Genomic DNA, 23915 nt, shown 5'->3' with positions numbered 1-23915 from the left:
GGGTGTGCACTAATCTGACTGATACATGCATGTGTGTTTTAGCTCCTACCTGAGCCTCCTGTCCAGAGCCAGGGCACAGATGGTCCTCCAGCGCTGGTCCAGGCTGCGGCTGGTTTCCTGCAGGGAGTCGCTCTCCGCCTCAGTGCCGCCAGCAGCATCTTCGTCCCGCAGCAAAACATCACACAGACTGAGCACCGACGCTACGCCCTCCGTATGCTGCTCAATGTCCCTCTGCAGCTCCTGGACACGCACACGGACAGACATGCAGACAGACATCACACCAGCCCATACCAAAGACGTCATGTATTAAACATCAGCCCACAGAGGACACTGTGCCACTACATGAGACCACCACTCCCAAAGTTAAACAAAGGACGGTCATAAATTATTAAACATAAACAGAGACAAAGAGTTTGAGGGAGTGACAGAGAACCAGAAAAAGAAAAAAGGGAGATCAGAAATATGAAAAGAAATTGTGACAATACAAACTATAAAGCCAAAGTACAAATACAGTTGAAAGAAGAAATAACTCAAAAATAGTAGGAAAGAGTAAAAAAAAAAAAGAAGAAATACTCAGATTAAAAAGGCAAAAAATAAGAAAAAAGATTTGCAGGAACAGCACAATACGAAGTGTTCATTAAAGTGTGAACAGTTTAAAGTGTGAGTCTATGTCTGGTCTGTCTACCTGCTGCTCAGCCAGCCTCCTCTGGATCTCCTGGTGGTGACAGACGCTGTAGGTGATTGGTCTGGACAGCTCGGCCTCGATTCGGGAAAGCCACGAGCGGAGGTTACTCATGTTCTTATCCAGCTGCTGCACTGTCACCAGTGTCTCCTTCAGCTTCTTCACCCTGCAAATCACACACAGGCTGTTGTATAAACTGTATTATCCACGTTTCATATTTCATAATCCATATTCAAGTAAGCAGTTAGGACTGTGAGAAACATCTATGCACATGTACCAACGTCTAACCAAGTGGTTTCCAATGTTTTTGTATTTATGAGTATGAACCTTTAAAAAGAAGTAATGTCAACTTGTAACCCATTGTCAACAGTTGCATGTCTGTGGGTTATAATTAGCCAAAAAGGGATTAAAATTTTGCAGTGTGAAGGGGTAAAAACAGCAAATGAATCACAAGAAAAATACTTATGGAACATGAAAAGACAGAAGGAAAGACAGGAACAACAGAAAAGATCTGGTGTGTATGCATATATATATATATATTTATATATAGAAATCTGGTATAAAAGGTACCTCTTCTCTGTGTATGACATTAATGTATGACACAGACCCTGATAAATACAAGTAATTAAAAAAAGTATAAGATAAAAAAGAAAGTGACAGAAAAACAAAGAAAAAACAAGAAAAAAGAAATAAAAGAAAAGCCAGAAAAACAAAGATTAAAATGGAACAAAGACAGAAGGAACGAATTAAAGAAATGAAAGAAAGACAAAAACAACGAAAAAAGAGATAGGGAGAAAAACAAGCAAACAAAAGAAAAGTGAATAGAGAGTAACAAAAGCAATGAAGTGAGAAAGAGACACAAAAGTTGATAAAAAGATAAAGATAAAAGAAAAATCTGGAAAAAACAAAGAAAGACAGAAAAAAGAGAATCAGAAAAACACAAACAAATAAACTTAAGCTATTCACTAACCTACAGCTCTCTCAGGTATCTTACACTAGAACTTCCAAAGTCTCCATGGCAACTGACCCCCTTGTACACACACACACACACACGCGCGCGCACACATGCACACACACACACGCGCACACGCACACACACACACGCACACACAGACTGGTGTCATAGCAACGCTTGGGACAATAAAAGCTCTCTTCAGTGGCTTAAAAGCCTCTGAAAGTGTGCCCCATTTGGGAGGTTGAGTTAATTTCCCCAGTTGATCCTTCCTCTCCTGTCGAGGTCCAGCAGAGCCTGTCAGGGCTGAGAGAGGGAGACGCTCTCTGCCAAAATAATAAGCACTGAAAAACAGCTGAGAGTGTGAGTGGCAGGATGAAGAAGGCATGAAAGGGTCCCAACAGATGCCAGACATTGGGACAACTATAGATAAGTGAGCGTGTGCATGAGTGAGAGCCCTTTTAGATCTGTTCTTCTGAGATCCAGTTGAAGTTCTCTTTCTGCTCTGAGTACTTTTGAGTTCCAGCCAAAATGTGTCCCTAGCACTGAATATTGAAAACTGTCTACTCGTCTTTACTTACACTAACATAAAAACAGCCTCTGACGGAATCAGATTTTTGCGGATTTTATACTTAATTTTTACTTTATATCGGGGAAAGTTCGTGTATGGCTGCTTGCGTTTAGACAACATTTAACAGTTGAGTCATTTGGATTCTTTTGTTAAATGACTTTGAGATAAATGCTAATATCAGACGGCCAACATGCTCACAATGACGAAGCTATACTGCTGATGTTTAGCAGGTGTAATATTTAGCAGATTCACAATGTTAGTTGAGCGTGTTAGCGGGATAACATTTGCTAAAAGGAACTTAACACAAAGTGCAGCTAAGGCTGATGTGAATGTCATTAGTTTTGCGCGTATTTGGTTATAAACCGAAGTATTGGGCAAAGTCAAATTTAAACCTGATGAAGGTGCTAGGGGAAAACTCAGGGGCTCACCAAAGTCAGAGGGATTTATCCTGTGGAGACCATGAATGTTTGTATTAAATTTCATGACAATCCTTCCAATAGTTTTTTGACATATTTCACTCTGGGCCAAGGTGGTGTGACCTACCGACAGACAAGCCTTGCCATCCATATAGCATTAGCATGGCTCAAGAGGATTTTGTAGGGAGATATTTTTATTCTTCAAAGTAAGGTATAAAAAACAGTAACATTTTGGTCCAACACTCTGGTAAAAAACTTAAAACAATATCCAGTTCTAGAGATTAGTATCGGACCTCAGTAGTACAGGTCTGAGTACAGACCACAATGCATCTGGAACGCCGAGTATCGAAAACTGCTGAAATATTGAAATTTGGTTTCGACTACTCAGATCAGGTACCATATGAACAAAATCTGACTGAGTCATTACTTTCCTGACTTTAGACTATTTTATGTAGACTCAGTTACATATATGGCTGCCTGTCTTAAGACAACTTTGAAACAATCATGCACTGAGAAGTCCGGCATATTTAGTTAAATTAAAAAAATTGTGGGATTTGTAGAAAAAAAAAAAAAAAAAATTAAAAAAACACAAACAACTTCCTTAAAGTTCCTCAAAGGATTGAAAAACTGTATGGTGTTGGTAGTTTTACAAAAATTAGTAAGAAACTTCAAATCCCCAGGCAAAGTTCAGGAATAATGTACAGTATGTAGTCGGTGGAAGTTTGTGTGTATAGTTTATGTGACTTCTTGTTTATGGCCGTGTAATGAAGACATAATACAGTCACTGTAAATTCTGTCCAGCAAATAGCCTTCCACTCTGCAGATACAACCGTCCTAGTCGGCTAAATTGTCTCTTTCTCCCTTTCACTCCCTCTCTACCTCTGACAGCTTAACAAAAGGCCAGCAGCTTCATGTGGAGGACAAACAAAGACACAAAACCCGGTCAGGGGTCCTTGCTGAGGAAAAGTGGATGGAGAAAATGCAGTAGAAAAGAGCAGGAGGATAATTGCGGATATATGGTTGGAGGACGAAGTTAAAGTGCAGCTGACCACAGGAGGGCTCAAAGTTACTCACAGATTAAACTCCAACTGGCCCTTTACTGTAGATGTGTTTTCTCAGTATTATGCTTTGAGTCACTGTATTATAGCTGGCCACATACATTATAGAGTACATATTTCATGTTACTGTAGCCTATGCCGGGTATGGATGCACCCCAACCTCTGCTGTAGGAGTTTCCATTTAGAACAAAAGTTTATTAAAATGTAACGTAAATGAAGGGCTACCATACTTTCAGGCAAACACTGTCCACTTGGGAAATCCCTAGCTTTTTCTTTAAAAGTCTGTCAGTTGGGTTAAAGACTCCAATAGGATGTTGATGTTGTTCTGTGTTTACCGGATGTGAAAGCTGGCAATTTTTATTAAAACGTTAGCCGCAGCAACTTTAAAGGGCGATGACACGTCCGAGCTGTGTCTCTCAGCTTGTTTTGGAGTTTTTGGGCCTCCTTGTGTCCATAAATCAACAAATGCAGCTTTAATTACTATATAGTGCAAACAAATCTTGATTTACGTACTTAAGTCTAACTTAAGGTCTAATGAGTGCAACAGCAGACCCCGAGAAAAGTGAAGCTGGTAGTGTTGCTGTCTTGCCGTGCTGACGCTGATCAAAAAAAGAATATTCAAAGGGAAATTTTAAGCCGCTAATTGACCGAAGAACGCTACTCCATCATGGTTATGTTATTCCACATCTTGCCTGCACTGGATCAAGGCCCCCTGAAATCTGCTCATGGAATCTCTGAGGGGACTTCTTTAGGAATCATGATTAATGCATGCCGACAGACCCCTCCCCTGCCACGCTAAGGCACCCCCGCCTCGCTCACATCGTCCCACTCTGACAGACTAGAAGAAGGGAGGGGTGGTCAGTGCGGACACGGAGACATATGGTACTGTCTGAGACTTAAGCGCAGCTTTTTTTCATGGTGGTGGGCGTAGGTTGGGTGTGCAGGGTTAGGGGTGAAGTCTGTATCTCCTGCTTTTCCACAGGGCTGTCCATCTGTCTGGGGGGGGGCAGTAACTGTTTATCATCACAGGGGTTTAACCTCTACAGTCTGTACGTTAGAAGCCATGTATTTCTCACAGCTGCAGGAATACACAACAGCAGGTGGATGGTTCTGCTACTGTTTAATTACAGGCTCCCTGTTCAAGCCTATCAGTCCTTAATTATGGTTTTTAATGCAGAGTGGCTTTGCTGTGAAAGGTGCTTGTGCGGAAGGATAGTAATCTGTTGAATTTAGTGTGTGGTATTCAGCAAAGCTGAATAACCATCCACACACAGAGACACACACAGGCACACACACTTTGATTTTTAATTTAACCACCCTTTACTATTTGCGTTTGAAAAGTCCTTACTGAAAGGCACACATTCAATATTTTCCAGTATTGTTTGCTTTCCTTTTGTGTCTACTGGAGAGTGCTTCGTTGGTACAAATACAAGCTCATACATGTTAGTGGGTCAACAAAACCCTCTGTGCAGCTTCTGTGACAGCTGTTGCTGCTCTCACCTGGCTTCGATGTGGTGGAAGAGGTTGTGCCAGCGCTGGTTGACCTCCTGCAGCGAGCCGTGGACCTGGGTCTGCTTGGCCTCATCACTGGCCAACAGCAGCTGCTCACCCAACTGTTTCAGGTGGCTCTTATTCTCACTGAACAAGTTGATCTCCTCCATGCAGTCCTGTGGAGAACATGGCATGATAAGATGTCTCTGCTTCATACATCATGTCTTAAGGAAAAAGCAGGAAAACCTCAAAAACAGCACCTGTGTAATAGAGATTAAATTTAAAGTTCGGCTCTATGGATTCTTGTATGTATTTCTGTTTTACACTAAAATAGATGGGTTTCATATGGACATTTTTTCAGTAGAGTTATGTAAAATGATTTAATCCCTCTATAGTGGCGATGTGAACTTCAGCTAGAGTAAGCAACATTAATATCCAATGCATGAAGCATCACATTAGTAAACTGTAGGTTTACCAATTTGGCCAAGGGTGAGGAAAAGGATGAGAAAAAGCTTTTTATTTTTGACTTAATCTCATCTGTCTCATCTTAAAATGACCAGCAAAACAAAAAAAATGTGGATTCACTTCAACTTGTCTAACACCTGTTTCCATGCTGTGGAGCCATCGATAACCGACCAGGAAGTGCCACTTACAGCTCTTTGAATAATTTGAACTACTATCACATGCCTCTAATTTTCTCATCTCATTTAACAGTCCAAAATTTTGATTCTGCAACGTTCAAACCACTTATCGTCTTGTTTACTGAATGACCATGCTTCACGGATGAGTCAGGAAGGTACAAAAGGCCTTCAGTCACTGAAAGGACAACTGTTGTGTGTGAACAAAGGGCACACAGCCATTCGATTCCAGGCCACCATCTGCTATAAACAGCATAATGCATATGTAGCTCATGCATGGATTTTAATCATGGCTACACCGTGCTACCCGTGCCCTGAATCCTGGGTTGATTGTGGGAATTACTGTGACGGTGTTATTTATAGGGACTAGTGTGCAAGTAGTATCCCGCATGACAGTTTTATAATGTGCATTCTGGAGGATACCACTGAGACTCAGATCTGCAATGCAAGATATAATTCAGCAGTAGTATTTGAAGGTAGGGAAATCCTAAAACAGTTCAGTTTCATGAAATGAACTTTAAAAAGTAGTGTCACTCTAACCATTGCTATGTCTTTACATATTGTGTGGCCAATATATTCAAAAACATTCTTGTCATAAGATGATCTGTGAGACAAAATATCAGATAGGATCCTATTGTGCATCTTTTTTTTAAGTCTGTCACATGTAAACCTATCCTATGAAAAGCCCTTTATTTGTATAGGAAGATATTAAGATTTCATAGATCTTGTACCTTCTTCAGCTTCTCCACCATTTCCTCGATGCTCAGATCTCCACTGTGGCACACCTTGTTCTCCATCTGAGTCAGCCAATCACAGAACTCCTTGTTCTTGTCGTTGAAGATGGTCCAGGCATTGAGGCGGTCTGCGATTTCTTGCCTGCGCGAAGAAACCTGGTAAAGGACGGAGACGAGTTAGTAGAACTGGTGTTAGGCAACTTTGCACGCTACTGCACACTTTATGTCAGTGAGACAAATCTCTGAAAAATATGAGTGAAGTACCAGAACGCAGATAATTATGAGCTCAAATTACGGGTCAATAATCTTTTGAGCTTGTAAAGTGATGTTCACAAACAATTCCAAAGTTTTTAGTTGTAAATCTACTTTTGTAAACCTGTAAAATAATTCAGCGTGAGAAATTCAAGTTTGTGCATGTGTAGACAAGTTTATGCATTAGTAAAAAAAAAAAAAAAAAGACTGAATAAAATTTGTTCTAAAATCTTTAAACTTCGTGTAAAACTCAGAGCTCAAAGTTCTCACATTGTGTGTGACGCTCAAGTTACACATACAAATTTTGACTGCCTTTACACCTGAATCTGATTGGACAATGACAGTCCAATCACAAAGCAGAGTCCAATCAGAGGGCAGGTGGTTCCGTTACCTGAAAGGTTTTCAAAATGGTCGATGTCGTAGGCTCTTCCGCGACACGGTTGGGTTTGCATACATTCACAGCACATTAAATGTTAACCACTGTTTTCTATAGCATTGTCAAATATAACTAAACCCAGTTGGGTCGTGCAAGAGCCTTAATACTTACACTTAATGTCTTTGAATGTGTATCTTGTACAATGACAATAAAGGTCTAGACAGTGGTTGCAGGACACCTGTGGTGCCCCCTAAACTGCCATTAAAAATAATCCTGTGAGTGTACATCTACTGATCCTCCGCATAAATGTTACAAACAAAGTGCATGGAAACTGAGCTTGTTCATGACTAACAGCAGATAGGAACTGGTATAACACTCACGCTAGCCACTTTTGATGCAACTACCACGCAAGCTTAGAGCAAACAAGGGGTCTGGTGCATTGTCCACAAAAAGCACTAAACATGATTTATAGTTTTTAAACAAACAATGAAACTGATGATCTTACAACAGCACAATAAATGTGTCTCAGTTACAAGAGTTAGGTACTTTCTTTCTTAATTTACTATAGACCTGAAAGCAAAAGGGTGTTCACTGTTTAACATGCAAAACAAAAGCTTCAAAACAGTAGTGCCAAAGATTTTGACGAATGTCAGTCCAGTCTGAAAGAGGGTTATTTGTTATGATGCTTCCTGGTGTGTATCCAGGAAACACTGTGACCCAAATCTAATACACAACAAAGCACTTTGTAGGCTTGAGCTTAGTGCATGGGTGGTAACAATTGAGAAAATCACTTAAAAAAAAAAAAAAAAGCTCATTTCAAAACCCCTGAAATATAAAAAATGGGCAATTAGATGATATAGAAGTGAATAAAATACTGTAAAAACTGACTGAATATTAAGTGTTTTTTATCTTACTACACTAAAGCAGTAGGGACATTTAATCTCTATCCGAAACAGTCATCAACTGAATTTATAAAAATCCCCAATAGAGTCTGGCTATTTGATAAAATTAACAAGGTCCATTTTCCTAATGACAGCTTAATGCCATGAAAACACCCTGTTACATAGCTGAGGAGGGGGCTGATGATCTTTTTGAGGTTAAAGGGCTTAACGGGCCCACAGGGCATCTTTGAAACTGCTATGTTTTACTGTTCAGTGGCATTCATTTGATTTAAATGAGCTCTGCTTTGGTTTTAATGTACTAACACTGCAAGGCCTTTTGGGCTCTGGAGAATTTAGGGAGCTTTGAGCGCTGCAGTCACCCCGTGAGGACTTTGTGCTTCACCAGGAACAATAGAGCCTGTCCCCTGAATCCCTTTAGGCCAGCCAGGCCATCTGCTCATCGGACCCATTCCAGTGGCTTCCCCCACCTACAACCTGTTAACTATGCAGAGGAAGCTGCTGTGGATCAGATCCATGCCCCCCCCGGCCATGTCAAGAATGAATAGGGATGAAAACTCTTGTGTGATCAAACAGCAAAAATTAGTCCGTGCCTTCTCAAATGATCAGACATGTTTTCTTTTCAATTAATTTGAATAAATTTGTCAATTTATCAAAACATTTTCAAAAATATCCATTTTGGAATATCGAAGTATAACTTTGTCATATAAAACCAATGGAAATAACATTGATTGAACCTATATACACAATGTATGAGACTTAAGTTTTGTTATTCTTAACCCTCAGTGACTGCAAGGTCAGCTACCCATGGTGGTACACCTAACGAAGACAATTCCACGTACAAAACCCTAAATGTCAAAAGAAAACCCAACAATGGGGCATCCTGGCTGCTGTTGCTGCGTCAGTGAGTAACTCAGTTAACTCCTGCCAAGATAGGAGGCAGGTGGAAGCAGCCAGGCAAACTGGAGACCCAATTACCATGAGTGCAAACTGTCCCATAACCCTAATAACTGACGAAAATGTCCCAAGCATGTCATAACCGTTGGTTTCTAAAGAACAAGAGTTCATTTATGTTTAAGCCATAAAGACTTAACTGTAGGAATTTGAGCCTGTGTGTATAAAGTGGACCTACTTTCACCAATAATGCAGTTACAGAATTAACTGCCTGTTATGTGTGAGAGTTTCATGTGATTGCTTAGCTTGCACAGTGATTCTGAGTCAGGAGGTAATTATATCCCTAAAAAGCTGGCAAGCAACTATTTCAAAACGTTTGAATAAACTGCAAAGGGCTTAACTTTCTTTGTGTGCTGATATGAGCAAAAAACTGAGAAAAACCTTTGCAGTCGACATGTAAAAAGAAAAAAATAATTTGACCTTTAGTGAGGAAAGTTGCTTGAGTATTAAGCAACTTTTCTTGGAGGGAAAACTGCAACATCTTGCAAGAGGGCAAGATGTTGCAGTTTTCCCTCCAACAACCCGCAAATGCTGGCTCTTTTGTCAGACAAATGAGTGTGTGTGAGTGTGTGTGTGTGTCTGTGTGTGTTTTCAGCTTCAGTGGTGCATAGGCTTTGTGCTGCTGGTCACCGCCAAGAAACCGCTGGTAGCAAATTTCTCCCTCTCTCCCAAAACTACAATCTCTAACTCTCTCTGGCTCATTTTATTGCCCACACAGATTGTCTGTATACACATATATATATATATATATAAACAAACACAACACACACACACAAATATACCCACATTATTATTATTTTTTAAATCAGTTCTCACCTTCATACACAGCTCTTCCCATTGACCGTGGAGTTGTTCCAGCTGCTGCTCCAGCAGAGCCGAGTCACCAGCCGCTATGTACTGGGACAGGTCTGTCTTCATGGTGCCCAGTTCCCTCAAACCACTGGCCAAACGCTGCAGAGTGAGCTCTGTCTCCTGCATAACACAAACACACACACAAACACACACACTTAAACACCCAGACAGACAGCCATATACAAGCTGTGTGCACACGCTTCTCTACCTCTTTCTTGCACGCGTTCGCTCTGACCATCCAGATTAAAAGGCTGTAGATGGGACAGGGGGAGGGTAGAAGGGGCAGAAAGGGGGAGGGGAGTGAAAGCATGGGGGTATTAAATAGGGGAAAGGGGTGTAAACTCAGAGGCGCTCTGGTGGGATGGGGGGGGGGTAGCTTTTAATGGAGTTGAGAGGTGGGGAAACTTTTGCCAGTTTTCAGACTGGCTGACCTGTTAGGTTTTCCTCCAACAGGTTCATGCTGATGAATGCCACTGGGACTTATATCATGACTTTATGTGTTAATGTCATACACATGGTACCATGATAACTTATTTTCACGGAATTAACTTAATGACAAAAACGATATTTTTCATCATTCCTTTGCAATTTTCCATCTAATAAAAAAAATCTTATGATAATAGGCGAGGCAACCAACAAAAGTCAAAATGTAGACACAAAAGTGTGGATTCTAAGAAGCAGTTTGTGTTTTAGAGAGCAATTTTTAGGCTTTCGCAGAGAGTTTGTCCTAAATCGAGTCCTGCATCCCTAATGGTGAGCGACAGTGAGCCACCGGGGCCCCAGCTCAGATTTTAGATATACCGAGGTGATGAATCTGTGGCAGGGTCACTCATTCACTACTCCCTACGTAACAGTTCACTCTGTCGTTAACTGAGATTTCGGACGCTTACTAATCATCATCATTTTGAGTCATTACTGACAGGTGTGGAGTCGCCTGACTGTAATTTTTGCATCCATAAAATGCAGAGCATTGCTCTGTGCAATTGTTGGTAGAAAGTAGTGCACACGATAAGGACACAACTTTCATTGCCCCAGTTTGGAAGTTTTCAGGGCAAACATGCTCAGAGAACATCGCACAGTAAATATAGTGCACTATATAGTAAATAGTGAGTGATTTCAGAACCAGCCCCTCTTCAATGTCCACTTCCTGTTATTTTATTTAACTGTTTAGTTGTATTTCCTGTAAAATTTCTTTCTGAACATGAAGGTCCAAATGCGGTGCCATAGGTTCGTCCACGCTGGAACAATTTTCTTCTTTTATTTTATTTTATTTTTTTTAATCACAGAGTAGTCAGGTTTAAAAAGATATCGAGTCTAAAACACCGCATTCTTCCTATGAGATAAAATATTTTTTTGCGGTAGGATGGGTTGCCAAAAGCCCAAAATTCCTAGAATAAATACAATGAAAAGTGAGCTTAGTGCCCTCAATGGTAGCCTCTACCCTTTTAGCCACTAGCATTATTTTGAAAGTGAAGACTTGTAGGCGCTCTGGTAGTTTTGTGCAGGTTGATTTATATAAAATCTGCTCGAAAAGGACAACAGTGTTTTTATCTGCTTTTTCAGTGAGATTTGAAGTTGGAAGATGATAGGAGACTGTGCATGCATCAGGTAAAGATCAACACAGCAAATCACATCTTATTTGTGAATTGTATGAATGTAGGAATATTTAAAAAAAAATCACTACATAATACTAATGAACAGGTGTTTTTATATACACCCACACCCACACCACACACCACCCATGTTATAATCACCTGAACGAGCTTCTCATTCTTAGAGTCCTCTGGTCCTTCAGGCAGCTGCCGCTTCATCCTGGTCTTCACCTCATCCAGGTCAGACATGATGTTGGTTATCCCGTCCTGACACTGAATCCATTTCTAAATAAACAGCAGGACGCAGACTTGAGATTTGCATTGTTTAAGCACAAAAGTCTGGGCTTCTGTAAAAACATATTCACTATATTTTTGGGAACTACACTTTGAGAATCCATCAATTACATCAAATGAAACAGGGACAAGTTCAATCAACATAGAGGTAACCTGCTCCTCAACATGCTCTTCTAAAGATTCATTTTCTTTTTTCTAGTTGAATTCGCTGTTGTATATGCAATACAGGGATAAAAAATGAATTGTGCTTCCTAGAAATGTGTTTTTGAAATCACATTAAAAGCAGAATTGTTCATGCCTGTCCTTTTAATATTCCCGCAAACATAATTCTTCAAGACTCAGATGCTAAAATAAATGCTTTGTGAAACAAATTAATTCATGTCAAAAGTTGAAAAGACCATGACCATCTAATTGGTTTCCAAATTTTTTTAAATATTATAAAATGTATTTGATACTGTATTTGATGTATTTAGTACTCTGTGCTTATCAGTGTCGGGCCTTCTAAAAAAAAGTGCATCAAAGCAAAAAGTATAGTTATAAAATCAAAAAAAAAAAACTAAATTTAAAAAGGGTACGAAACCAATAACACCAGTTTTCTGTTCCTAAAAATCTTCAGATTTCACAGCAGATCTGATTGACCGTATATGATGAGCACATTAGTCTCTTTCTGTCAGTTCTAGTTTGTGCTTGAATGCCTCCGTCTATAGGATCTCTGCCATGCTGGTCAGAGGGATTTTCCTGTCCCTGGGTAGATCCTGTTTAGTTTAAGGGGGTTAACACAACTTTCCCTGACCTTTCTGGTCACTAAAACAATCGGATGTTGTACTGTAACTAACACAGCTCATGAACCAGGGAAGACCTTCTAAAACTTATACATTTAAAGAGTTAACTGTTATCATACTATACTATATATCAGAACTGCAGTGAAGCAGTGATGGAATGAAAGGGACAGACACTGGTAACCAGCTGTGTCTGGATGTGGATCATGGATAGATCTGAGCCGCTCTTTGATCCCTCTTGGCAGGAGCTCAGTGCCAGGGCAACTCACCAGCTCCTCTGTGTGTGTTTATTGGGGTAGCATAAGGTCACGCAAAGCTTAATACTGGAGGTTTATTGGGGTCTTATTTATTTTTCTGATTACATTGTATTAAACTCTTGACCATTTTGTCAAAGAAGTGACACTAAGATTTTCTTGCCTATAGATACATTTTGTCAGATGTAGAATTAGAGTCTTGGTGTTTAATAGATGAAAATGAAAATAAATAAATATATAACTATGGCTGTTACCTGAAGAGTTTTATTAACCAGGTCTTTTCTCTTCCCCAGCAGTGAGGTGGCTCGTTTCCAGGCTTCCTCTATGGCCTGGAGCTCTGACCGCAGTCGACTCTGACACTCAGACTCTGTCATGGTTTCATACAACTGCTTGCCAGCCTCCAGTGTCTGGTCGTACACGGTAGAGTGCAGACTCAAAGCCGCGTCAACACACTAATATGGAGGAGAGGCTTGTTTTTTAAATTTGTGATTCGAAGTATTTATACATTAATAAAACATTAAACTTGTCAGACAATTGCAATTTCTGTAAAGAAAGAAGTCTTTCACCAGAGGAAAATGGTTACTCCTTGAGTGTACAGTAGGAAATGTGGTCTTGATTTTGAAAACTAACAAAACCACTAGAATGGGATACAGGCTGACCAACTAGCTCCAGTCAAAAGAAACACCACAGACATTGTGCTTCACCACAGTGTGACAGATGAAAATCTGCAGACATGCACCACGTACGTTGTAATCCTTTCACACACTGGCAGGGTCACTGGTTGGACATATTTTGTTGGTACTTACGTCCAAATTATTAAGCGTGAAGCTTGAATTTTTAGCTGGTCAGAATATACACTGCATCTACCTACAGCCATACAGTCTTGGGCATGCTTGGACTGATCAGTCAATCAGCAAGTCAGTTGTAATGGACTGGAAATAGTCTTCTCCCCTATGTTTCAAAGGTGTTTGGCTGAAACGCTCTGACGGAAAAACTGCGATTTGAGAGCCAATTCCAAACAAATGTTTCTTGCCCACCAAAACAAACCCAAGGTTAGACCTGAGGGGTTGAATTTGGATTTTTAAGACATACTGTATGGCACTTTCAGTGCTTCAGTGTTTGTGTGTATGTGTGTGTTTCTACCATTGATGTACTATTATTGTATCAGGTCTTTAGCTTCACTAAAATTTTTAGTTGACAGAAAAAACATAAAACAGCACTAGTTGTCATCTTTGCCTACTTGGTAATCATCCGCACAGCTTCGTAATTGCTGCAGAGCAGGGCCAGCAGGGGGCAGTAGAGGGTCAGCGTCCCTCAACAGCTTCCACAGACGTTTTAGGCCGTGGTGGTAGAGTCTCCATCGTCTGAGCTGTTCTTTGGCCATGGCCCTGCGCTGGCCAGCCAGAGAAACGGCACTGAACCAGCTCTCCCTCATACTGGCCACTTGTGCCATGAGCTCAGATCTGTACAAGAAGCAACACAAGAGCTTCAGCTAATGTGCTCTATTTGGAGAAAAACAATGACATTGCTGTAAACCTCTGGCAAACGTGTTGGCATCCATCCAGACGCTAAAAATATGTAATGAATCCAAGATAAAATGGGGGAAGTGTTGAAAAATAAAGTGGAGGTCAAGTTAGGTTTTGCGAAACGAAATTTAGCATAATATACTTTCTTTGCAAAAACAAAAAACAAAAAGAGAACACAAACTGGTAGAAGTAATAAAATAAAAGGAGAAAAACAAATGAGTCTGTTATAGGTCATTCACAGCCAAATACTACAACAATGCAGAATTTTAAGACTGTCTTACAGTCTTAAGTAGCAATCCCAGCAGAGGGAACAGAGGGAACTTTCCCTTGGATCCCTTAAAAATGTAAGAGCTTTCCAAGCATTCCAAAACACTGCAAAAATATGATTTAAGGAAGCATCTAGCTGTTCCAGGGTAGGAAACACCTGTACAGACTGCATTTTGTTGTGTCTCAGTGTGCATCCAATATGTGAGACTGTCAAAAGCGCAGAAGGAATGCAACTGGAAAACTTCAGATCTAGTCACTTTATTGATGACGGGGCCTGAACAAATACAAGACTACAAACTCACTTACTGTTAACTCAGATTACTGCCAGAGATTTCCTCCAGTATGGGGCCCAGACACAGCCAGAGACATTATTTTTCAGAGTTTTTAACTACTGCTGCCAGTATGATACCTGCTAGTATCGGTACAAACACCAAAAGGGAGTTGATGAGTAAAAGGTTTTATCAATTCACAAATGACATCCCATCCTACAGCTGGATATGTATGACCGCGACGCGTCACATATCCTGGCAAGATTGACATTTTTAGTCAATAGCATTACCTAAGAAGTATCTCTCTAAGTCTTAGCTCCCCTTTTTCTACTGAAATTGTCCTTTCAGACAAGTGTCATGTTTCCATGGCTGTCATTGTCTTATTGATTGGTTGCTAAAAAAAATCAAAAGGGTGAGTCTCATCTAATAGGAGCACCGTCAGAGGCACACAAACCTTGAACCTTGATGCTAAAAAAAATGGGAGAGAAGTAGGAGGAGAGCTGTTGTTTTTGGCAGAGTAACAAGAAACTATTTTATTTGTGACTATGATGGATAATAACATGGATAACATGGATAATATTAATAATAACCCTTATCCGTGAAGTCTTTTGGTTTAGTTTCCATATAGAGGCTTAGGTAATTAGTTCCTCTAGACGCAACAACAAATTATTTCTCTAGTACTACCTGTGCCATGACACAGCTGACAATAAAATGTGGCTATTCTGGAAGTCTTTCAAGCCTTTCAGTTTCTCATTCATTCATTCTGGCAAGACACCTGCTGTTTCTGTGAATTAAACTGACCAGTCAAGCTGAAGAGTGTGCTGAACTGGGCCTTTGTGAATGTGTTAACTTCATTTGTATTAACTTCATATAGTTGAAGTGAAGAACCAGGGAAAATTAGGGCTTAAAGGGTTGAAGCTCTCTCATTGCTAGCCATTATTAGTATTCACAAACTTAAAGCTCAATAAAGCCTGTTACTATGCATTTAAAATATTTTTGTACAGTATTAAACCAGGACTTAATGTCTTCCAAGACTTTTCCACAACTTACATATACCTTTTATCTCCTGTTTCTTTTTCCATGGACTTGACTGCATCACAGAGAAGACCCTGCAGAAGCTGGTGTCCAGGAGTGATTTCAGCCCAAAGACTCTGTGGGAATAAATGATAACAGCAGGAGAGAGAACAGTGTGAGAATCAGTGATCTGCCAAATGTCCTGCTATAATCCCAGGGATATATTAAACAAGCCTTTGTGCTGATGAGGTCATTAATTTGGCTTCCTCAGGCCTTACCAAATATTTCTTTGTCAACATGCTTGTCATATAGTAACACATTGGCAGTATATAGTTGAACTGTTTATCTAGAGTACAGACTCATCTGTCGATGTAGGGGAGGGAAAGGATTTATCAACAAAGAATTCATCCAGCAAGAATTTAACCCCTAGCTCTCCCATAACAAGTGAGAATAGCTGGCGAGTTAGCTTTGCTTTTAACATTTTAACAAGACACTTTAACAGGAGCGATAAGATAAAGTGTCCATTCAATTTGAGTAATTTGGACTATTTGTCTCTGCCACTTTTGGCTGCCAGGGTGCAAACACTACACCACCTGAAGTTCCTATCCCTCAGAAGTTTTTAAAAGTGGTTAAGAGGCAGAGGCTGGTTTCTGTTTGTCAGAATCAGTAATGTCTCTCGAATGGAAGAAATGCAGAGAATCTGAAAAGTGTATCGTACCTGATGGACAGTCAGCATCTCTTGGATGCAGGAGTAACTGTGAGGTTTTCTGGACACTGATTCCTCATCAAGTTTCTCCTTTATGTGTGTCAGGTTCTTAAGCTTCTCCTCAAAGGTCTGGGAACACTGACGCTCTGCCTGCAGCTCTCTGGAAAACCAAGAATACTCAGTAAACTTCTATAGCCTTCCTATAGACTACAACTTGAAGCTTCTTTCAAAAGGACTTCAATGGGCTCCAACAAATAACTATTTATTACAGTTCTGCATTTGTTGCAAAAATGTTTTGTGAACCTTTTCAAATAGCATGTGAATTTCCATTTAGTCAGTTTAGATCTTTGTCACCTGTTCACGGCAGATGTGCGAGTCATGCTTTCGATCCTCTCCCTGCTGACCGTGTGCAGTCTCTCTGCGTCCTGGTTGTTAATGGTCAAATAGCAGCTGATCTCCCTGACGTCAACCAGCGAGGGAAACAGATCAATGAGCTCCATGAGAACCTGCTCCACATCCAAGAAATGGGAAACATAAAGCACATTTTTAGTTTAAGATCCCACGGTCAAGATGTCTTGATCCTAGCGCTCTGAATTTAAATGTGATGTCCAAAAGTAATGTACAGTGAAGCTCATTCATGGGAAATGACAGGGATTCGGACCAACCTTCACAGGGTTGTCATCATTTAAACTGGCCTTTAGTTTCTGTTGTATGTTCTGTGTCTGCTTTTCAAGGGTCTGCAGACAAGTACGAAACAGTTTCTGCTCCCCCAAATCATCCTTCACACAGAGAGAAATTAACTGACTCATTAATGAAATCTGGACAGTAGCTGACAATCTTTAATCTCTGGTTAGTTAGTGTTTGAACAAACTTCAGGCAAACTGGTCTGTGAATTTAAAACCCGTTTTACTGATATTATTGTTACAAACAATTCAGGTGATATTTTGACAAATTTTCTTACCTGTAAACTTTTCTTTTTAACTGACATTGCCTGGCTCAGCAGCAGGATGTCACGTGACAGCAGTCTGGTCTCTGATTGGATTAGATTTGCGGCCAGTGGTTCTAGCCGTCCAATAAGAGGCTTGGAAGACTCCAGCACATCTCCCACACTGCTTTGCAAGTCCTTAGCAACAACCTGCAACATCTGGCGTTAAAATAAATGAGAGAAAAAACATAATCAGTTCTATTAGGTCTATTTACTGTTTTTGCTGTGAGCAGGTTTGGGTTGTAATTAACTGACTTAACTACAAAGTATTTCCTGCTTCTCATCATCTCTCAGAATGTTTTCATCAATGCACCTTAAAAAAAAAAATAAGGTTCATAACATTGCAGCTACTTTTTTGTCCGGTAAAAATGGAAATCTTGTTTTCCACAAATGGTTCTGACTCATGTATTCCAAAATACATCTTCCTGTGTACTTTTGAAGAGGGCAGAAATGGAAAAAATTAGATGAATGGGAACCCTAAAGCTTGTTTTTTTGCATGAATGTGCAAAACAGCACATAATGCAGCATCTGGACTAAACATAATTACAACAGATCAGGTGTACAAACACAGCACAGACCATTGCTGATATTTCTGCCCATGAGTGCATGCTTTCTGTTCGTTTCCAAGAATAAGAGACCAGTCACTGAAAAAAACATTCAATTAAAATGTGAATGTGATGCATAAACTCTCTGAATCAGCACCAGGAACAGGATGATTCAAGCAGGGAATTTTTCTAAGTGACCCTCAACGATGCCAGAAATTTGTTCCAATTCAGCTGCTTAAGATACATCAAATTCTTAGATGTTTATGAGCCCTAAATAAACAAGTCAGTGATGATCACAACAACAAATTTTGCCAAAAATCTTCATATCACTGGTGGAATATGTCCTTACTTTTTCATGCATCAGCTTTTTTGTATCTTACATATCTTCACAACAAAAAAAACAAACAAACAAAAAACTAAATGTTTGCATACATGTGTTATTATTCATGTAAAAAAATATTATACTGTATATACATCATATTTTAAACTCACATGTTGAAATTGTTACTTGCCTCGAATATATAGCAAGAATGTAGCATTACATCCGGACACTTTCTGCTATCATCTACCTTATTTTAGCAATCACTGGATTTTGCTGTACACACTTACTCTAGGACTGCATATTCAGACTCTGCTAAAAGCCCCCTGAACTCACCTCCACTGAGTGAACCATGGCTTGTGTGTCCTGTTCGGGTGAAAGTGAAGAACCCAACAGTTCCTCCCACTGAAGCCACAGGTGTCGCAGGTGAAGGGAACAGCTATCAGAGAGACGCTTATACTCCTGCCAGAGGGAAAGTGTCTCCCCAGTCTTCACATGCTCGTCCTTTAGCTGCTGCACCGTGTCCTTCCACCTGACACAGCCGCAGTACAATAGCACACTGTAACTCTATGAGGCTACATTTGTCTGGTGAAGTTGTATCACAATATTTTATTGACATTGAAAGTGTTTGCAATCTTTATACATGTTAGGAAAATACATACTTCTGATGGATTTTAAAATGATATATTTAGATTAAAAGTAGGAGAATTTAAATCACCAAATTTGGAGATACATGATTTTCACTGGATAGCGATGATATGTGGAAGTTTGAATATGATCCACTGATATTGTTCATTTTGTAATTTATGCTACTGACCGTTTTCGCTCTACCTCCATTTGGACACCAAGTGCCTGTGCTGCTCCAAAATGAAGAGTCTTCATGAGACTCTGGAATGATTTTTCCACAGCTGCCCAAAGCTCCTCTCCTTTTCCAGCCTTCTCCTGGAAATGCTGTGCAAAGAAAAACACCTCTCTTTCATGTTCCGTCTTTGGGAGGTGCATTTACTTCCCTAACATCTAAGTTTAGGGACTGAAAAGAACTGAGAGCTTGACGTCCACGTACGCCAACACCTCTACTGAATCTGTCACAACTAGCTGGAAGGGCTTTTAACTTCACACAGTTACAGCTGGCTGTTTCAGGGTGACAAAAAAAAACAAACTACCTTTTGCTTTTTTTTTTTAAGCTTAATAGCTGTCAAGCCTTTTAGATTTTGGATCAACTTGCTTAAGGGGTTGAAGAAGCAACTTTTACTTGGATTAATGTGATGATCATTATGATCAAATTCAATATAGGAATATTTTCTTCTTATAAGTGTAAAGCCTTTATGAACGCATGTGTACAAGATATAATGGTCAGTGCTTTTGCTCACCTGGAGGAGCTCCATGTATCCTTCTGCCTGCTTCAGTGAGAACAGAGGAGCTTGCTGATGCTGCAGAGCACAGCGCACCCTACTGGTGTTGAGAGTAACCTCCCTCAGATCTCTGTCAAAACAACTCCACTCCGCAACAGTCTGTTGTAGAGCTGGTCTCAGAGCTTCCATCTGCAAAATACCAGAGAGAGAAACCGGATGAGGATTTGCAATGCAGTTTTCATAACAGTTGGGGGAGCATTTATTCAATATTTTTGAGGTATAGGTTTCGTATTTACGGGAATAAAGCACTCCCCTGTTGGTTTGTTTTAACATAAAGACATAAGAGTATGTGACCTTGGTAGATTGTTGACTAGCATGATATTTCAGACTAACGATTAAGAATGAGAATACCGAACAGTGCACTAACTGTTACGTAACTTTTATTATCAGAAGTAAATGACTGCTCTTTAGTGAGACGTTATCAGTGGATTGTACATGGAATGGAGGAGCCATACATTTTTACAAACAATATATTAATTATTTGTTGGCGCAATTAAGGTATTTTTTTTTTTCCTTCAGGTGAGGTGTCTCATCACCGGTTTTACAGCTTGTAGTAACTCATGGTAACAAGCAGTGCTTTACTTCACTGTTATTTTCGGGAGCTAATTTTTCCCTGTTTCTGATGGCACTAGCAGCCCTATTTTTACCTGTTGACTAAGGTCCTCACAGGCTTGACTAACGCTCTCTGCCTGGTTCGAGAAAGCTATATCAAAAGGATGCTCCTCTTCTTTTTCAACATGTAATTGTGTGACTTTCAACTCCTTCAAAGCTGCAGCCACCTCCTTCACTCTGCCTACAACAGCCTGGAAGAAAAAAAAAAAAAAATAGAGTAGGCTCAGATCTGAGGACAGCAGCAGCACATACATAACAAACATACACCTGTTTGCTTCCTGTTTCTGTACCTCCCACTCTAGCAGAGCCTTACGAGCCAGAGTTTGACTGGTGGGTCGTTCCCACTGATCCAGCTGCTTTTTCTGCTGCTCTATCCAAACACGAAGGTGCCGTAACCGCCTCTCTCTGACTGCCAGAGTGTGATGCATCTGTTCAGCTCCACGAATCTGAGTGGGCAAAGACAAACAGTGGCTCATTGGCTCATGCGTAGAAAAACACGATCAGAAGTGGAAAGTTACATTTCTGTTTAGTCTGTTTGGAGAATTAAACAAGATGTTGTCACTGGCATAAACGGAATTATGTTTATGGTTTGGCTTATTGGTTCAAGTAACAATAAAAACCATCAGCAAACATTTTTGCTGATACAACGTATTTGAGCATTTAATGACAATACATCAACAGAAAAAGACGTACATGGAACCAAGTCTTGGACTTGGTTGCATGAAAATACTTCCACGTTCAGATCTGAGCCACCCAACTGTACTACTTTTCCGTTAGATCAGCTCGCTAAAAGTAGTAGTGTTATATTGCATATTGGTAGCTGAGATACTGACCTGGCTCTCCAGCTCCCTCCGGAGGTGGAGCCACCGGAGTCTAAGGGCGCCAAGTGTCTCTGAAAACGTTGAACGTTCAGACCGGAGAGCCTGGACGTCTGCTCCCATCACCTGAGGCCCAGACTGGCACAGGAAATCAAGGAGGAGCTGCCCACTGACAATACCTGCCTTTAACTCCTGAAAAAGAATATTAAATATAAAGATCTCATTTATGTAAAAGCACCGTTTCAAGATGGCAACAGTCAAAAGTGACATGTGCTACTTTGCTTTTAAATTTTTCATGCTTTTAAATTTGTATTTGTCATTCACCTCTGGTACTGGTTTATCTGATGCGCTATGGAATTTGTTTTAATTACCTTCATCTTAGACATTTTTCCTTTGTGACTGGCTCATTTCCGACAATCCCAAATTTTTTCACCAGTAAAAAAAACATCATTCATTCATCATTGCCCAAGTAATTGTATGGACATAAACACTGTTTAATTCTACAAGTCAGTCCCAATAAAGAAAGATTTTTAGGTTGTTTATAGGAAAAATTCAAGTTTTCGTTTATGTTTAATTGTACAGAATACACCTTGCAGATGTGTCTTGCTTTTGTTTCCACACATAATGTAGTGTGTAGGACACAATGTAACTCTGTGAATATTAGCTTAACACATTTCATGACTCAACCAAACAAAAGAGAAGGGCAGTGGATGCTGTAATAGAGGAGAACCTCCCAAGTGATGAAATAACCACTGAAACAGAGCCTCTGATTAAAGAAAAAGATGCACAAAAAAAAAAAAAAAAAACAGTGAATATTGGGGATATAAGTACCTGGTAGTGCTGCAGGATTTCAGTGATCTGAGCAGCATCTTTGGCCTTGAGAACTTTTTCTTTCTCATGGCTCAGCGAAGCCTCCAGCTTCTTCAGCCAGTCCTCCAGGTCAGACAGCAGCTCCACCGGTGGCCATCCATCCAGCAGCCGCTAACAGACACAATACAACAGAGAAGACAAGGAGTTACTTGTACCTTTCATTTCTAACTTTACTGTATTTAAAATAAATGTATTTCACTTATCCAGCTGGGTAGTTACACAGTGAACATCAGTCCTGTCATAATCAGACTTTTTGTGCCTGTCCAAATGATTAAATCTTCCTTTGGTAGATAACATCTTTTTCATCCTCTCCTGAGGTGACTGCCAAAGTGTAAGTCATCAGAATGAACCCTCTGTCAAACCTGGCAAAACTAGTTAAATTATTATAAAAGTGGAATATCTGGTTCCATTCACTGGTGATAAATCGTGAAGAAAAAAGAGTCCTCCTTCTTCTCCTTTGTAAGTCCTCCCTATCCTCAATCACCCCAAAACTGATTTCAACAGGATTGTAATGAGGTTTGCACTCCCTTTACCGCAAGGGATTTCAAAATGCCTAATTATTTTTGAAAACTAACAGCACTTCAATGGTATTTGGACCATTGCATTTTAATCCATTCGAGAAGTGGAAAGTAAGAGTTTATGGGGCATGTGGTTGAAATTTGGAAAAAAAACGCCACTAGTATGTGATGCAGGCTTGAGATGATCATGACCACTGCATCATTTATTTAAGGTAACTATACCAAAATATAAGTATTTATCTTACAGTTACAGTGCAGCTACAGGATATGTAAAACTCTGAGAGAAGTCTTTGTAAACACCTCACCTCTTGTAGCTGGTCTTGTATCTTGGACAGATCAGAGGTGTGTTGGCTCCAGTTGACCTCCAGCTGGGCGATCTGAGCTCTCAGGCCGCGACAATCAGCTTCCCTCAGGTGGAGCAGCTGAGCGGCTTCCTTGGAAACAGATGCCCTATGCACCGACATGGCTTCCACCTCCATGGAGAAGTCCTTGGGGACAGAGTCATGGTTGGAGGTTAACCAATGTCAGGACGCAGTTCAGTACCGTCCAACAGATGCGTTATGAACGGCTGAGTGAGTTTTAATTTCAGTGTCAACCTGTGTAGGTCTTTGGTTAAAACCAGCAGCCAGTACGGGTCGGTTCGTCAGTCCATCACAAAGTGTGTTTAGTACTGGGGCATTACTTTATTTCAATTTTCCGTCAGTGACGTATGAGTTTGTGTAGGTGGTGAGCTTTCATTGGTCATTGTTCCCATCACAGCTAAAGCTAATTACAGGTACAAAGGCTATTGGCTGTATATTGTGTGCTAAGTCTGTAGTCGAGCAGATTTTTGTTTTCATGATAATGTTATGGAATATCATCGTACATATATAATGCTGATCTGGACTGCATAGCAAATACTGCTGAAGAAGTTATGGGTTAGTTTGTACATCTTATGCCTGTTCTGACCACACATAATAGCAATAGCTTTATATCATAGTTGTCAAAAACAAGTAAAGTGTATTAAGAAGACATAAAACTGAAAAATACAAGTTCAAAGACAAATAAAAATAATTTAAAAGGATTTAAACTAATACAGTCACAAATGAAAATAATGACAGCATAACAGCATTAAAACAAAAACAATTCTCTTGAATGCAAATAAGCTTAAAAAAGAAGAAAAATTGGGAAATGACGCTGAGGATTCAAAGCACCAGACTCCCTTTTTTGTTTGGGATGTTATTTTTTCAGGTTAAAAGGCCTTTGCTGACAATAGCCTCT

At 40.1% G+C, this 23915-nt stretch overlaps 1 protein-coding gene across 1 annotated transcript in view; it reads right to left on the bottom strand.

Moving 5' to 3' along the window:
- LOC120789093 (nesprin-2) overlaps positions 1-23915 on the bottom strand; it is an 88242-nt gene that overhangs the window by 11995 nt on the left and 52332 nt on the right. Inside the window, exons 79-99 of the mRNA XM_040125586.1 lie at positions 22961-23143; positions 22099-22248; positions 21283-21459; positions 20740-20895; positions 20485-20640; positions 19796-19966; positions 19243-19376; positions 18762-18957; positions 17538-17720; positions 17242-17355; positions 16931-17082; positions 16589-16736; positions 15913-16007; positions 14035-14257; positions 13049-13246; positions 11630-11752; positions 9840-9995; positions 6540-6698; positions 5180-5346; positions 686-848; positions 50-240 (exon numbers count right to left, since the gene is read on the bottom strand). Coding sequence (XP_039981520.1) covers positions 50-240; positions 686-848; positions 5180-5346; positions 6540-6698; positions 9840-9995; positions 11630-11752; positions 13049-13246; positions 14035-14257; positions 15913-16007; positions 16589-16736; positions 16931-17082; positions 17242-17355; positions 17538-17720; positions 18762-18957; positions 19243-19376; positions 19796-19966; positions 20485-20640; positions 20740-20895; positions 21283-21459; positions 22099-22248; positions 22961-23143 — 3395 coding nt within the window. The remainder of the gene's footprint in view (positions 1-49; positions 241-685; positions 849-5179; positions 5347-6539; positions 6699-9839; positions 9996-11629; positions 11753-13048; positions 13247-14034; positions 14258-15912; positions 16008-16588; positions 16737-16930; positions 17083-17241; positions 17356-17537; positions 17721-18761; positions 18958-19242; positions 19377-19795; positions 19967-20484; positions 20641-20739; positions 20896-21282; positions 21460-22098; positions 22249-22960; positions 23144-23915) is intronic.

This window comes from Xiphias gladius, chromosome 4 (assembly GCF_016859285.1).
Source record: "Xiphias gladius isolate SHS-SW01 ecotype Sanya breed wild chromosome 4, ASM1685928v1, whole genome shotgun sequence".
Classification (NCBI taxonomy): domain Eukaryota; kingdom Metazoa; phylum Chordata; class Actinopteri; order Istiophoriformes; family Xiphiidae; genus Xiphias; species Xiphias gladius.
Note: the sequence above shows the minus strand (reverse complement) of the source record. Positions and strands in the feature narration are given on the sequence as shown.